Here is a 16,695-nt window from a genome sequence, read left to right on the forward strand (position 1 = left end):
TGGTAATAAAGAAGTTTTTGCATAAGTATTAAAGTGAAAGGGAAAACTGAAACAGTGGAAGCATGGGCATTGGCTGTAAATGGCTGCAGCTTCTGCTCATCTGTTGGGCATCTGGTCTTTTTTCATGTATTTATTGATTTTCTTTCATCAGCTTCCTAGAAGGAAGTGTTTTGCACCAGCTTATCACTGGGGCCAGCCTCAGGAGGGGAATCCTGCTCAACTCAGCTGTTGTTCTGGTACCTTCCCCCAGGCAGCACCTGCAGAGGAGCAGACCCAGATCGGCACAGAGCAGAGGGGTGAGGCTGCTGCTGTAGCCCCAGTGGATTTGTCTTTTGTCCCCCTTTTCTCAGGCTGACACAGCAGTCACTACTCAGGATGCCACCAAGGAGGATGCTCTCCATGTCACTTCGTGTGTGGGGAGAAGGGTTTGCTGATATTTTTGCTTTTCCAGGCTTCTGCTGGGTGGTGTGGTTCAGTTGAGCAAGAAACAAAGTGGTGCTTGTGACAGTCTGCTGAGTGTGTTTGTAATTTTTTATGGGATTGTTTGTGATCCTAACCATTAACAGATGCCTTTACAGAGAGCTGCTGGGGTCTGGATAAACTGATCTAAATTAGCTATGAAGAAACTTGGTGAATAGTTGTAATTTTTTCAGTTAAAAATTCTGACAGGTAAGACAGGTCATGGTAGTGTTTTGTATTCAGAGAAAATGCTGCCTCCCAGGCTGCTGTCTGAATCCTGCACTTTGATAGCAGGTACACAGCTTGTTTCTGCAAGAATTTGCCTTAATTTATTCCCTTATCTTGTGCTCAAAAATAGGCAGCGATTCAGTTTTGTGAGCTTTGAAGTTTTCTCATTCTTCCAAATAATGGAAATTTCTTTAATAAATGGTTTTGCAAATCTTAAAAATAAGTCTCATTTGGCATCTGCAAGTTGAAAAGCTAATTGGGCAAAAGCACTTGCATTGTTCTGTTCCCAGAAATAATGAGAATGCTTATCATTATGATGCTCTCTTTAATTCTGTAGAAACTGTTTGGGGTTTTTTTCTGGCCCTGGCTTTCTTCCAGAACTTCAAAACTCTTGCCTCAATTAAAAATTTACAATTTATGAAAGTTTCTTAACCAGCTGCATGAAACTGGAAAATCAAAAATCTGTGTTGCAAAAAATTTGTTTAATACTTGGTGTCAAAGAAACAGGAAAAGACTTGTAAACACTTTGTCAGGCTAAGAAGAAATGAAATAGCCTGCTGTAAAAGCGACCTGCAGAGAAATCTGGCATGTCAGGTTTTCAGAAAAGAGTAGATTTTTGGGGAAAAAAACCTACTGAAACATGTAAACACTGGAATTTGTGTCTGAGGATTGCCAGCACATGGCCAGAGTAGCTGTGCTGGGTTGGTGCATTGCCTTGTCCAGTTTGGTTCTGACCTAGGTGGGACACTCACTGGCAGTCTCTTTACTGGAATGTCTTGAAAAATCCTTTCTGGCAGAGAAACTGGGATAATTTGCAAAGGGCTGACATTGAAGGAGTGCTTCTAGTACAGGTATTGGTGGTTAACTCCTCATTTGCACTTGAGCTGTGCTTGTGGTGTTGAGTTTCTCTCCACTGGTCTGGTTTGTGTAGAACAAATGGGAAAATGAGCTGAACACTTGCAGTACCAGTGAAGGCTGTGCTGTGTTTACCTGGTCACCATATTCCACTGTGCTGTTCCCTTCCTACAGTTTAGGAGGCTTTTTGGCTTTTTTATTCATGTGTCAGTGAGCAATAAGGTTTGTTTGGCGTTGCTGCCTTGCTGTGCCTCAACCCAAACTGGGAACTGCTCTAAAAAGAACTGGACAAGTGTGATTACTCTTGGAATCTGCAAGCAGACATGTGGAGAGCTGTTTCATTAAACACAATTCCACATCACCTCCATCAGCAGTGGGCAGCTCTCTGGGACAAGTGCAGCCTTACAAACCTGTGACTGCACAGACAGACAGACAGACTGACTTTGTGCAATCAGGTTCACAACTTCAACCTTTAAGTCCCCTCTCTTTACTATTTGTATGCAAATTCCATCAGTCTGTTAGCCTAAAGAACTATTCCTCATATTGCAAAGAAGTTTGAAAAAAATGACCAAAGTAAATTTTCTGAACTCAGAAACCAAATTAAAATCCCTTCTATCTAGATCTTTTAAACCAGTTATCAATTTTTTTTTTTTTGGCTAAGGATTTGAGCCTTAAGGCTGAGTTTGGACATCATGTATTTCACTTCTTCAGGGTACTTGACCACCAGAGGAGGATTTCTGTAGGAGTCTTACTTGCTTAAAAGTGCTGCTGCTTGAGGTGGCAGATGTTGGGCTTTCAGTCCAGAATGGCAGAAGAGCTTTTGTTAAAACTCTCTGGTGATTCTTGTACCATTTTTCATTATCTAACCTCTGGAAATGCAAAGAATTACCAGACACAAAATTCACTGAAGGGAATTTCTTAATTTGACCTTGTTTGATACTCCACTTTGAAAATCAATATTTTTAAAAAATCAATTTCTATTTTAATTTTAAAGTTATCATTACAATAGAAATAACAATATTTCATTAGAAAGCCACAGCAGACAGGGATATTATATCTTCTGCACATGCAGTAGTTGAGAACTGAATGAAATTTTTAGGGAGGAACTTCCTAATTTGAGCATTTTATTTTAAGAATAGCTGTATTTATGCTTGAGTGCATCTCTAAATGATCTCCTTAGCTCCTTGTAAAAGGCAGAAGTCAGTGTGAGGGGTGTCTTGATGAACAGCTTCCCTTATTCTTTAGAAAGCTGAAGACCAGACTTGGGCCATTGGTGTAAAATATGGAAGAAAGAGGCAAACATTGAAAGCATTGAATTCTTGGATAACTGCATTGTTGTAGGTAATATTTAGATAGTATTTGTGAGGATATTGAACAGCTTTATTTGATGCTCTGAATATAAACATGCAAAAAAATTCCACTAAATGAAATGAAAACTGCTTTATTTCCCCCCAGAGTTCTTAAATAACTGCACTGGCATCATTTCTGCCTGTGAGGGGAGGGGATGGGACCAGAATCTCTCAGTTACCTGAGGTCACTTAACAAGGAGAAGATTTCCTAAGCACTAGAAACACCAGAAATGATCTTAGCTGAAAGAAAGCAGCTGTGTGACACATGGAAGTATTGAGTGCAGCTTTATTGCCAGTGTGAGTTTAACCTGTCTGTGGCTTTTTAATCCCTTGTTATGTGGACACATTTTAAGTCATGCTGATTCTGATTGAGCCTGCTGATCAAGCTTCTTCTTCTGTCAGGGCTGTTCCACAGGAATATGGTTGCATTGAAATACTCATGCACATACAGTTAAATAGATATTTAAATCTATGGATAGAGACAAATTTAAGGTTTGCTGTACTTGAATCTGTGGGGTTTTTAATTATTTTTTTCTTTTGTGCTCAAGAAAAAAAAAAGAATAGAACTCACATAATTTTTTTTCTGCAATAATCATCCTAAAAGTTTGGTTAGTGCCATGTTAGCCTTAAAATGCTCCCAACAAAAATTCCCTGAGCTGTTGTGGTTTGTTGCTGGTTTTCCTGTTGGAAAGCCAGGGTTTAGGTGATCAGTATATCTCCCAAAAAATGGGTTCCACAAGCTGCCTTGCAACCTTTCTGAGGCAGCAGATTTGCTTGCTCTGTAGATTGCTGGTTCAAAGTAACATATGCTTTGAAGTACTTTCTGAGTAGAGTTTTTTTGTGGGTGGCTAATTTGGGTTGTTTTTCATTGCTTAGCTCTATTTAGACTGTTGTTGCATGTCTGTTAGAATTGATGCTGACATATTTGTGCGTGCCCATTTCTGGCATCCCCAAACTCCATTTTTATAGATGCATCTGTGGGGATGATGCCCTAAAATGGCTGTCTTGTGTCATGGTGTGTTTCCCACCTGGCACACTCAGTTTTGGTGCTGTTTTGGAAAGACTTTCTTAGGCTTTAAAGAGGAGCTATTTGAAGAATGATTGAACTAGCAAAGTGTGCTTTGCTCCAGCTTTGTCTCAGGATGGAGTGCCTTGGTTCTGAAGAGCCAAATTAATTTTGATTTTTTTCCATTTGGTGGCTGTTAACTCCTCTGTAGATTGTGCCCATCCCACAGTTCTCCCACTGAGAATACATGGAGATGGTTATTAAAGGGTTTTTTTTGTCCAACTTGGCTGCCAATCTCCATGGATTTTACAGAGTCCATGCAATCAGTGCTTTGCACCCTCTTTCAAGCTGTGCTGGAAACTACTGAGCCCAACATCTAGAGATGGAAGAGTGTTTTAGTGAGACTTTCTAAGGATATTAAACTTGTGTAGGTCTTGTTCAAGAATGAACTGTACTGAGATCTACCCAAAACTCTTCAAAGATTTGAGGAGTTTCTCCTCTTGTAGGTCATAGAGCCTTGATGGAGGTACATGAAGAAAAAGCCTTGATGGAGGTGCATGAAGGAAAAGCTTGGAATCCCCAAAATCTTCTGCAGTTTTCAGCCTGCTTAGCAGCAATCTGTTTGATAATGAACCTTGCTGCAAGTGGCTCTTGGAAGGAAGGGAAATCCTGATTTGAGAGGCTTTATTAGACTTCTTTGCTACCCAAGTGTTACCAGAGGTTCTCCAAGCTTGTTTTTGTGTCATATTAAGCTGATAGTGCTGCAGTTCTTAAGAGTTCTTAATAGTGGGATAAATGGCCAGAACTTCTGTGTATTTGTTATGTTGTTATGTTTTTGTAGATAAAAATTGGGCTAAAAATGCTGGTTCCGGAGGTGAAAGTATAAAACCACCAAGAAGAGATTGTTGATAAACATCCATGTCAGAGAAGTGTTTAATTGCAATTCTATTTTTTATCTGTGTGCAACCTTCCCTCTTCAAAGCCACATCCAAACCCCATGTATTCAGTAATTGCATGGTATTTTGGAGTATCCTTTTAAAATAATAGGATTCCATAGACTGGGCTACAAAAAGCACAAAAAAAAAGGCTTTCTTGGGTTCCAAGTGCTTTGACTCCAGTATCCTCTGTTTCTTTGTTTTAAATTGGCATTCTCTTTCTGTAATTTATTTAAACTGGTCTCTTTTCTGAAGATCACACAGTTATTTTTCAAAAATTAGTATCTAGCTGCAGATTATGCTTAGATTTTACAGTAGTGGGCAGTTTGTTCAGTTCTAGAATCTAAATATGCCAGACTTAGAGTTGAAATGAAAACTTTGATTGAAATTTTTAATGCTGCATTTTTGTGTGCAGTGAAATATTTTTTTTATTAGATTACTAACACTGATTTGGGAGCATCTGCCTCTAAAACCAATGGCATATGTGGTAAAAAAGTTTAATATAATATTATGTATGTGTGTGTGTGTATATATATATATTATATGTATATAATATATATGTATATATAAATATATGTATATATGATTTTTTTTTTTTAGTAGTAGTTGTATTTGGTTCCAGGATTTACCAGAACCATATTGTTCAGTGTCCCAGAAACAAGGCTATTCTTAGAAAAGTGAATGGCTGGATACAAATAACAGATTTGTATAAGATGATTTTTACCCTTTCACTACTTTTAGTGTGCTTAAAATAGTGTATGGAAATTCTTTCTGTATTGGTTTCTGTTTTGAGAGAGGTGCTAATGTGTCCCAGTTATGAATAAACTTTCATGTAGTGTTTTTGTGATGTTTCCCAATTCACAGATGGGCATTTGAGGCACTGAGAGTTCAAATCTTCAGCTGGTTTGAGTCTTCAGTGTTGCTCTTTGCCTTAAATCATTCCAGTGCATCTTTCTCCAAATGTGGCCAAAACTCAGCCCTTGGAGTAGAGGTGGCAGGGACTAGAGATCCTTGCTGTGTTGAATAGGAATTGTGAGAATTATTCCAGTATTTTTAATGCTTTTAATCCTGGGAATCTCCTGTCCAGGTTACCTGTTCTGATTGAGCTTGTAGGCTGAAGAGGTGTGGGCTGGGGGTTGAGATGGAAGGACTATTAAATCTTACTGTATTAAATCTAACTGTAATACTGCTGAAGAAATCTCTTGACATGTTGCACCAAAAACCAGACCTTTTTTGTCTAAGGGTTTAAAAATACAGTGTATAAAATATGGTTTGTCATTTGGTCTGACAAGAATTTAGGAGTCAAGTTGTTAAATGTTTTCTACTTCTTGCAACTCAGTCCTCAAAATATGTAAGATTTTTACCTTGTTTAAGTAAAACTTTATTCTGAAGCAGAGGTGACACCTTTTCAAGGCTGCAGTTGTTCCTAATGGAACACTATCCAAAGTTTTCAGGAGTATTAAATTGTATCATTAAATTCTAAATAAGTCATAGAGATGAGTTCTAAAATGATCAGGAGAGCTAGGAATTTAGTGGGATATGTGTGGGGTTTTGTTTGCTGGGGTTTTACTATTAAAAACATGTTTTTGCAGTCTGGAATCCACTGCATTCAGTTTGTTCTTGTACCAGCTCTAAATGTCTAAGAAAGCACAAGTAAATGTTCCTTAACAGAGACCAGGATATTTAGAATTTGTGGCAGCTCCTTTGTGTGCTATTTTCTGTACACAAGCTTCTGAGTTCCTTGCAGGATTTAAAACAGTCAACCAGTTGGAGTCTGAAAAAATAGCTTGGTACAGAAATTAGAGTAATAATTTTTACCCTAAAATCTTCAAGGCACAGTGAAGTTCAGTTAACTTAATTAATAACATTGCAGAGCAGCAGAAAGGTAAATGTTTGCTCCAGAATTTTGGGAGCACTGTGCTGTGTGTAATAGTAACTGTAATCATTCACAGTGAACAGCTGACTTGCTTAAATTTCTTGATGGTGCAGTGAACCCTGCCAAGTGCCATTGTGGCTGGTGCTGTTCCTGTCCTTCTGGTGGCTGTCACTGTGCTTCCTTAGCTTGGAAAGTGCTCCTGACACCTTGTGTGTGTTCTCAGGGGTGCTCACAGCTGCCTCTGCTACAGCACACAGCCTAAACCTAGTGCACAGCAACACTTCACTGTGAGGGTTTGACTAATAATAACAAAACATGGAAATGTTGGGCAAATTGGGAATCACCTGGGGAGCAAAGTGCTTGATGTGTCCTGTGTTGAAACACCTCAGGTGTTCTATGCAGAGGGAGTGATTCCAGTGCTCAGGTACAGGAATGTGGCACACAGAGCTGAAGTCTTGGAGCTGGATGGTTGCACATGGCTCAGATTCAGGCATTTGTCTCTTCATAGCTGATGTCAGGTGGCACTGAGTGCTTGTTTAATGTGTGACTCGGCAGGATGTTTGTTCAAAGCTCTTCAGAGGGAGGGTTTGTCACCCCTGGCTTCAGTACCTGGTCGAAAGTCTAATTTTGTAAGAATATCTTCTTTGGCAACCACTATCAGGTCTAAATGTACTTAAATATATATATATATTGTATATTATTGAATATATTGACCTGCCTAATTCTTTATTTTGTGCAAGTCAGATAACTGAGGAGTATGCAGTTTTAATCATTGTAAAACAGTTTGTTTTTCTATGTAGTATAAGTTGGGAAAAACTTGTCAAACAGTATGAATTTTAATAGTATAAAAGGCTTAGAGCTCAGTTGTAATGAGCAGACTAATTTTTCTAAATTAAACATAAAAAGGGGTATTCAGAGAACGTGTTCACTGCCCTGTTCTTGAAGCTGTCAAACGTTCTAGAAAGAGCAGTTGTTACAGTGAAGGTCTGCCTGAGTATGAAATGTGTATTGCTCTGTAAAAAGAGTGTTATTATGATTAAGATTTTCCATATTTCATCTCTACCAGAGGTGCAGGCTTTGGAAGAATATGACAGAAGATTATCTTAAACCACCCTCAAACTGCTTTCTGTTTGCTTTGTCTGTATCTGTTAGCGCTTTGCTGCTGTTGACAATTTTGGGGGTAAAAAAATTACCCAAGTTGTCTTTTTTAAATTTATTTGTTTTGTTTGCCAGTTTCTAGATTCTTCACCATTGTGAAGCTACTTTTTGTTTACAAGCTCCTTGTCTGGGATGAGTCTTGGGCCAAAAATTAAAACTCTGGATGAACTGTTTGCACTTGAAAGAATGTGTGAGCACAGTGATTGGAGTGTAGGACTTGTTACAGTTGGAGGCTCACCTGAAAGCTGGTTTGCCCCCCTCTGCACTGGGCAATTACTGCCCAGGACCTTCTGTGATGCTCCAGGATGATTCTGGTGGAGTCTTTATCATAAATACAAAATCTAGATTCCAGCCACAGACTTGGCTGCTAGGCTGTCCCTCATCTATCCAAAAAAACTGCACTGCAAGGTTCCACTGGGAGCCAAAGCTCAACACTCAAATATCTTTACAGGAAAAAACCCATCCAGTCTGAAACCTGAATTTAGACAAGCTTATCTTTGGAGTCTGAAACCTGAATTTAGACAAGCTTATCTTTGGAGTTATCAAGCAGCCTTTCACTCTTCAGGCTGCCCCAGTAGTTACTTGCAATCCAGCATGTCAGGCTTTGCCCATCAGTGTTATTCATGGCCAGACTTCTGCTTTCAGCCTGTCTGCAGACCTGAATCCAGGCAGACTCGTTTATCAGGCTGGGTCTGCATCAGACATGAGGCTCTGCATTGGCCTTTGCTTCTGGAAGGAGATTCAGTTCACCAGAAGGAGCTCTGTGAAAGAGCCTGGCAGGCTCTGGCCCTTCCACTCCTCTGTTTCTCTCTGTTCCCAGCCTCGTATTTATGGAAAAGAACCCACCACAGTCATCCTGGAGCACCGCAGAAGGTGCTGGGCAGTAACTGCCAGGAGCACAGGGTGGCAAACCAGCTTTCAGGCGATGTTTTAACTGCAGTCACTGTGCTCACACGTTCTTTCAAGTGCAAACAGCTCATCCAGAGTTCTGATTCCCAGCCCTGTTTCACTCGGTGGGCTGGGTTCACCCTGCTCCCGTCCTGCAATTCGTATTTTTGGATGACACATAAAATAACTGTTGGTGTAACAGTTGCTGTTGAAATAGCCAAGTGCTGACTAATCTGGAAGAATCTGGGAGTTGCTGTCTTTTTCTGAGGGGAGAATATTTTCTTGGCCCCATACGAGGCTGGAGATTGTCCCCTTTGCAGCAGGCTGCGTGGATTGTGATAGAATAGCTTCTGGCCCAAGTTGTGCTGAAGCTGAGCCACCCCAAGGTTATTTGCCATCTTAATTTCTTTTCAATCATGGCTTGTAAATTGAGGTAGAAGGCAGAGGAGGATGGGAATGTTGTCATACTTGTATAAATTAAATTTCCATGGTATTTGACATTGCTAAATGTCTGTCATGACCAAGTAGGTGCTTTGTTCTTTAGATTGCTTGTCCTTGCAGACTCTTAATCCATGAGCACCTTGCATGGGAATCACGTTCCCTTTGAAGATCTGCAGCTCTGGGTTTGACATGGGAGTTTGATCACTGAAGGGTTTGAGCAGCATGACTTGCTTCTTGCTGCCTTCTTTTAGATTGAAACACAAGTCTTTGAGCATATATAACTCTTCTGGAATTCATATAGGAACAGATTAAAAATTGTTGTTGTAAAGAGGGTGGCAGGATTTTTGACTGTGACGAGAAATCAACGTGTATTATAATGTTCTGTTTGAGTGAATGCTCACTTGTGTTCCTGCCTGGTGATGAGCAGCAACTCTGCAAGTTCCTTCCAAGAACTTCTAGAGAAGTTTCACAGTTAATTACTGGGTTCTTTCTCTCAAGGCCTGTTATTCTGGGGGAAGGAGGGAGGAGAGTCATTCACCTGCTCCAAGAGCCCTGTAATTTACTGCTGCAGGAAGAATAGTGTAACTCTTGGTTTAAGGAATTCTCACTCTCCTCCTCTGAGCAGACTGTGTTCTGGTTTTGACAAACAAAAAATTCTTACTCTGTGTATTTAGTGTCTCTGGCTGCTCTGTTCATGATGGTTTTAATTGGAGAAAAAAGAAGCAGATTCCAGAAATACTGTACTGCAGTAACTGTTAATTGTCTCAGTACTTGGCTTTGGGAGTGGGTGAGGTCATTGAGCTTCCCCACTGGGGAAGGAGCTGCTGGTGGAAATTCTGTGTGTTTGTGGGCTTTGAGATAGGGTCTTTATTATTCATTTTCTAGTGAAATCATGGATGGTATTTACCATTTTAACAGTGTTTGATGTTAATTAAATGCTGACCCTCCTGATTTTGTGACATTCTTATTGAAGAGACAGAAATACTTAAAAATTCCTGATGTTACATAAGGATAAGTTTTCTGGAGTTAATGCATTCCTTGGCATCCTGCAGAATGCTTAAATGAAACAGTGCTAATGGTGTTAAATATGCTGTCCACTTCTGCCCTGTGAACTCTGACTTCAGTCTTGGCTCCTGTTCAGGTTGTTTCACTTCTCTGTTGTTTTTCTCCGCAGGCAGATTTTGAGGAGCGAACGGAAGGTACCGGACTCGATGAGTTTCCAGCGAAATGTCGGAAAAGTCAGGCCAGAGTACAAAAGCAAAGGATGGAAAAACAAAGTATGCAACACTCAGTCTGTTTAATACTTACAAGGGAAAGTCACTGGAAACTCAGAAAACCACAGGTGAGTAAGCTCTCTTTAGAGTTGCATTCTTGCAGTTTCATCATTACTGCAATGCTAATTAAGAGTGCAGAGTATATGAGCACTTAACCACAGCATGGTTTTTCATAACTGCTTGGTGCAGCAGTGAAGTGGAAGGATTGTGGAAGGCAACATTCATTAGAGCTTCTGCTTAGCTGTAAACAGGATTGTCAGTTCAGAGAGACAGCATTTGCAGCCTAGTAGGAATGTGGGTAAATAAAGATGTGCCATTCCCCAGCTGTGCATTTTACTGCATTTACATTTGCCATGCTGGTAGTGTTTAATTAAGGAAAAGGCAATGCTCACTTACAGCTCAGGGACTTCGATTTTTTGATAAACACTAGATAAAACTTACACACTGATATCTTGAAAAAGGTGACTGTGAGCCTGCTTTTTCATGAGTCATTGAATGGAGAACCAGGGGGAAATGATGCTCTGAAGGTTTTGAACTTGACAAAGTTGCCTAAATTGTTTGTAAAAGAGAAAAAGAGTGCCCAAGCTTGTTGAAGGTTGCCACAATATTGTTTTTTACCCAGGGCAGTAACTTGTGCTTGTTCCCTGAGTTGGGTACTTGGTAGGTTGAATGTCCTGTGGGGTGCATTAGCTTTGTACTTGTGGTCTGGAGTAAATACAATTTGTAGGAATGTTTTTGCAAGGGCAGCATCTGCCAGCTGAAATTTGCAGCAATAAAGAAATGGGCCAGACCCATAGAGGTATTCCTGGACTCATCAATGTACATTAAGCTCCAGGAGAGCAAGAGAATAATGCTTGACATTAACATCATGTTGTAAATGGCTTCTTTAGCTTTCTGTCACTGAATGTTGTATATAGAGGTGGGGCCATATATCCTTTTTAATTTCTGGAATAGGCTAACCATAATGGCTCACTGCTCAAAAAGTACTCAGGTCTTCCCAAATCACATATTTTCCATTCCCTTTTTTAAATACTAAATTCTGAAGCATTTAAAATTTTTAATTCTTAACACTCTTAAATTTTTCTGACTTTCTTACAAAACATTTTCAAGTAGCTCTGCCTAAACAGAGTTGTTAAGTTGCACTTTCTGTTCTGGCACACAGTTGCTGCACGCCATGGATTGCAGAGTCTTGGAAAAGTTGCTATTTCCAGGAGGATGCCTCCCCCAGCTAATCTGCCCAGCCTCAAAGCAGAGAACAAAGGCAACGACCCCAATGTGAACATTGTGCCTAAGGATGGCACAGGATGGGCTTCAAAACAAGAACAGCATGAAGAAGAGAAGTGAGTTTTCACCGTCTTTTTGCACTGAGAGTTAGAAGTGACAATTCTAGTTCCTCCATTTCTTGCTGCTTAATGTTCAGTGTTCTGCAGTCAAATACAGAAACTTTTCTCCTTTAAGCTTTTATAGGATTTCTGTGGAATCAAAAAAAAAAAGAATTAACACTGGCTTAGTTTGTAGGGCCATTTCTCTCAGGTTTGCCCAAAACTTGGGATTGGCAGGACCTGGGAAGAAATTTGCTACACTGAGTGTTCTCAGTGTAGCTATCAGAGAAGAAATAGCACCATTATTAATTTCTGTGAGGCAAAATCTTGCTAGTAGAGGGATAGTTTAAAAAAAAAACCTTGCACAAAAAAACAACCTCCTCACATTTAAGTTGAAAATGGTCTGCTTATAAATTCCATATGAGGGGAAGAATATTTCCTTGGACGTGTAAGTTTTGATGTCTGCTGACAGGAAATACTACAGCATGTTTTTTAAGATCAGTGTCATCACCTTAAATAAAATTCTCTTGAAACCCCAAGGAACACAGCAGGAAAATTAGAGAATAACTTGCAAGTTCATGAGTTTGTAAAAATCAGCTTAATTGTGCTTGTGCTGATGTATGGCAGAGGAAACTCAAAAATTCTTGGTTTGCATATGTTTAAGTCTCTGCTTTATTTTCCTAATAGTTTTTAATATTTGCATTTCATTTTTTTTGCTAGAATGCCATAAATTCTAAAGACTTGCAAATTTTTTTATCTTAACCTCTGCACTACTGTTCCAGACTCCTCCAGTATGAGAAATAAGCAAGACAGAAGTTGTGGCAATGTTGGTGCACTGTTGTATACCTTGTATGATACAAATTTCCCATGCTCGGTGCATGATTTGTTTCACACTTGTACAGCTAAAGAAAACAGGATGAAAGGATCATAGAATCTTACAATATGCTGAGTTGGGAGAGACCCATCAGGGTCATGGAGTCCAACTCCTGGTCCTGCACAGGAAGAAATTAAATAGAAACTGAAACTTATCAATTTCTATTTGGAAAGTATTTTAAAGCAGTTCTTTTTTGCCATGTAAGCCTAAAATAGGATGTGATTCTCACTGCTTAAGTAGAAGCAAGGTTTAAGCATTAATTCTTTTCATTTAAATTGCTCTGGAAAACACTGGCATTTAGGGACAATGGTTGTATGTTCCTAGTGCTTGTGAAGGCAAAAGATGAGGTTTAAAGGTTTCCTTCCTCATCCTTTCTCTCCCTTTATTTTTCTTTGTATACGTTCCTACATTTCAATACCAATTTTAGACATCTCCCTAAAAAGCTGATAGACTTCAAGAATAATAGTGTTGTGTTTAGCCTTTTATTTTAAGCTTTTGAAACTGCAGAGTCACAGTTTTCTGCCCTGGGTTTTGTTTGGTATTTTAACAACATCTCCCTGTGCTTCAAGGTCACTTACACTGTGCCCTGTTAAATCTGTGTTGAGCTGGTAGCTTGTTTGACTAAAGCAGGCCTTTGCATGGCCATGTGTTAGGAGATACCAGGAGTTGTTCTGTTTACAAACCAATGAGTAACTGTCCCTTATCTGCAGCTGGAAGTTGTTTGTATTCTCATATGTATTACTCTGATAAAGGCCTCAGAATCCAGATAAAACTAGTGAGGGGGAGAGAACTGTTCCCAGGAACAGGTGTGTATGCCCAGGCCATGAGGAAATTCTCCAGAATTTGGACCATCTAATGTGTTTGCTCAGATCTCAAGATCATTTGTTTGACTGCTGCTGTGTTTGTGATATTTCAACTTGAAATGCTGCAGTTTACATGTGAAGTGTTTTATTGTTCCTCTCAGGAGTGTTGCAGATAAAGGTTACATCTTGATAACAGCTTGCATTAGTTTATTGCATTTTCTGTTGTATCATTTAATTGGAGTTCACATGAATGTGTTATTCCCTGTAATTATGAAAATTAATTACTTTACTGCTTTCTTGAGTTGCCACTCATTCCTGTGAGTATTGCTTCAGTCTCTTTCATGGATAGTGCAGGCTGTTGTGTAGTGATTTGATAAATTCTGCTGAGTTCTTTCACTCATCCATATTTGCAGAGCAGTGCTTAGATAACTGAAATTCTAAATGGGCTTGTATATGTAACCTGAGAAATGCAAGGAGTAGCTTCTTTAGCACTCTTGTTCCTTCTTTGACTTGTGTCACAAAGTTCAGCCATGTAAGTCATAAATTCCCCAAAGCCTGCTTAGAAAATGTGCAGCTGTAAGAAATGCAAGCGAAAAACAGAAAAAAATGAGAACTGGAGTTTTCCCCCTAGATTGTAATACCCTCGTGGAACATGAAAATTGCATTTTGTTATCCCTGTGAGACGCTTGTGTGTTTCTGCCCAGCAGTGATCTTTTTGATATTTGCCTCTCTGGCAGCTCTGGGAGTCCTGTGGAGTGCTTTGGGTTGATCACAACAGAACCCAAATGGAACCGATTTCTTAGTGGTAGTGCTCAGAAATTTAGGATCACTTTAGGATCTGCTTGAAGCTTTACACTTGTTTCTTGTCAGTGAAGTGACATGATAGCACACTGCTTCTCTCTTCACTGGTGTAATGAAGTGATTCTAGACTGTGGGATTTGCCCCATAGTTCCTGTTTTATCAAAAGGTCCCACTAAGGAGCTGGAGGGTTAGTTTTAGTTGGTTTTAGACACTAATGCTTTGAGTCTTAAGTTACTGAATATGCAGGTTTCAGAAATAGCCTTTACTGAAGGAGGTTGAACAATTGACTGAATCTGCAGATTAGAAAGGGCTTGTGTCTGGGTTTTTTACACTGGACAAAAAGAGTGCATGTGCCTCTTCATTGTTAAGATGGTGGGACTGAGCCCATTTCTTAAGACTTAATGTTCTAAGCTTCGGTTTATGGTACCCATATAGTTTTTCATGATATCTTTAGCTTTCCTTATCAGTTCCTTTTATTTGGGAATTCCTGATATGTATTTGCCTTCTTTCTCTCAGTTCATGGTGGTCTTGAAGTGCTTTCCTCTGTTAACTCCCAAGGCAAGAGAACATTAATCCAGGTTATTCCCTTTGATGGTTGTAGATGGATTGGTTTTTTTGATTGTCCAATACAATTCTTTAAAAAGTGTAATCCAGTTCATGCCTGGCTGCATTTTCTGCCCAGCCATTTTCATTCATTCCTCTCCTCTTCAGGAAATGGAATCTTGAAATAATTAGTTAATTTATTCAAATTTTTAACTGTTACTATAACAACTCCTTTTATGTAAGAAAATGCCTTTTCTGAAGAAAAGTAGTTATTGGTTCTTCAGCTGCACAGCTCCCCTATTTTATTCCCTTGTTTGCAGCAGCCATCCTGACCCTGTTATTGTGTGCTCACCCTCTTGTATTCACAAGTGCTTTTCCTCTCATTGCAGACAGCCAGACGTGCCGCAGACCCAGCCAAAACCTGCTGTTCCTGCTCCTCCAGAAGCAGCTCCTGTTGCCAAATCCTGGGCCAACACCAAGCCAGGACAAGATGGTGAGTGCTGCTCAGGTTCTGCACTGCACACCAGGCTGGGAGAGACCCCCACACTCAGCAGTCCCTTCAGGCTTGGCCAGGCCAGTTGGGACAGGGGAAGGTTGTGGAAGCAACATTCCAGGCTGGGAAATGAGCCCATCCCAGCCACTGCATTTATCAGCAGGGCTGGCTGACTTCTACAAGCTTGGTGTAGTCACCTCTTTTGAATTGCCAAAGAAGTGATGGTGGCAGCATAAAATCTTCAGTGTGGCTGTGGTGAGAAGGGCAGATCACAGTCAGTTCTTCTAATACAAACAATTCTGGCATGGGAAACAGAGGTGTAAACAGTTGGTGGTCATTCTGATCATCATTTTGTGCAAAATATGTGTAGTTTTGCTTCTGTTGAAACATGTGAAACAGCAATACTTTTCCCTTCATTTTATAAATTCCTTGGTTATTTTAGTATCAAAATGATAGTGTTTAAGTAGTTTTCTTTCTGGGAAAAACATTAAAGGTGTGTTTCAAGGGTTATTTAATATAATTGGATGAAAGGATGGAAAATTGTTTCCATCAGTGTGACTCTTAGCTTGGGTGTTTTCATTACAGATGTAAGTTCAGAACTAAATCTTCTTTTAAAATGCTTGTAGAGTGAGAGGTTACTTAAAATTCCTCTGTCTCCATTATGATAAATAACCTGCAATGTGTTTGATTCCTTAAGTTTGAGACTTGTGAGCTTTCTATGTCTATAAAATGGAGTTTAGGCTTTCCAGCTGAAGAATTCTTAAAATAATAAAATATTAATGGCATGGGGGTAATTTCTTACCTATTATATGGAGTTTGTTAACATCACATATCTAATTATTTTTTTGCACTGAGAATTAGAAGTGACAATTCTAAATACTCCATTTATGCTGCTTAATGTTCAGTGCTGTGCTGTCAAATATAGAAACTTTTCTCCTTTAAGCTTTTACAGGATTTCTGTGGAATTAAAAACCAAGAATGAACACTGATGCAAAGTGATCTGCATAGCAGCCTTCCTGCAGAAGCTGATAAGATCATCTCCATGACACAGGAAATAGTGATTGGGCTCAGTAGCTTCAAAATGCATTTAGCTAATTATTTCATAGTTACCATGGCAGCTCGTGTGCCAAGCCCAGATGGCACCCTCATTTCATTCAATTAATGCAGCACTGGGTTTGCAGTTTCAGGCTTTCAGGAAGCAGCGCTGGATGTGAATTGGCAGCAGCTGTTTGCTGTCCTGGGTTTAAAACCCAGGCTCCACCTGTTGTGCTCCTGCTCTCCTGAGCTGCAGTTGGCTCTCAGACCTTGCTCTTTCTCCAGCTGCCTCGTGAGCCTTCCAGCACTCCCTCAGCCTCATGCTCTTGTAAAACTTGAGTGAGAAAGGCTAAAC

General features: G+C 39.8%; 1 protein-coding gene across 12 annotated transcripts in view; it reads left to right on the top strand.

Annotated features, from left to right (window-relative positions):
- PRRC2C (proline rich coiled-coil 2C) overlaps positions 1-16,695 on the top strand; it is a 69,416-nt gene that overhangs the window by 5,570 nt on the left and 47,151 nt on the right. For all 12 annotated transcript variants that reach the window (XM_030953836.1, XM_030953841.1, XM_030953840.1 and 9 more), the window contains exons 2-4: positions 10,370-10,537; positions 11,632-11,809; positions 15,202-15,305. In XM_030953836.1, the coding sequence (XP_030809696.1) occupies positions 10,423-10,537; positions 11,632-11,809; positions 15,202-15,305 (397 nt within the window). In that variant the 5' untranslated portion in view covers positions 10,370-10,422. The remainder of the gene's footprint in view (positions 1-10,369; positions 10,538-11,631; positions 11,810-15,201; positions 15,306-16,695) is intronic.

Source organism: Camarhynchus parvulus, chromosome 8 (genome assembly GCF_901933205.1).
Source record: "Camarhynchus parvulus chromosome 8, STF_HiC, whole genome shotgun sequence".
Classification (NCBI taxonomy): Eukaryota; Metazoa; Chordata; class Aves; order Passeriformes; family Thraupidae; genus Camarhynchus; species Camarhynchus parvulus.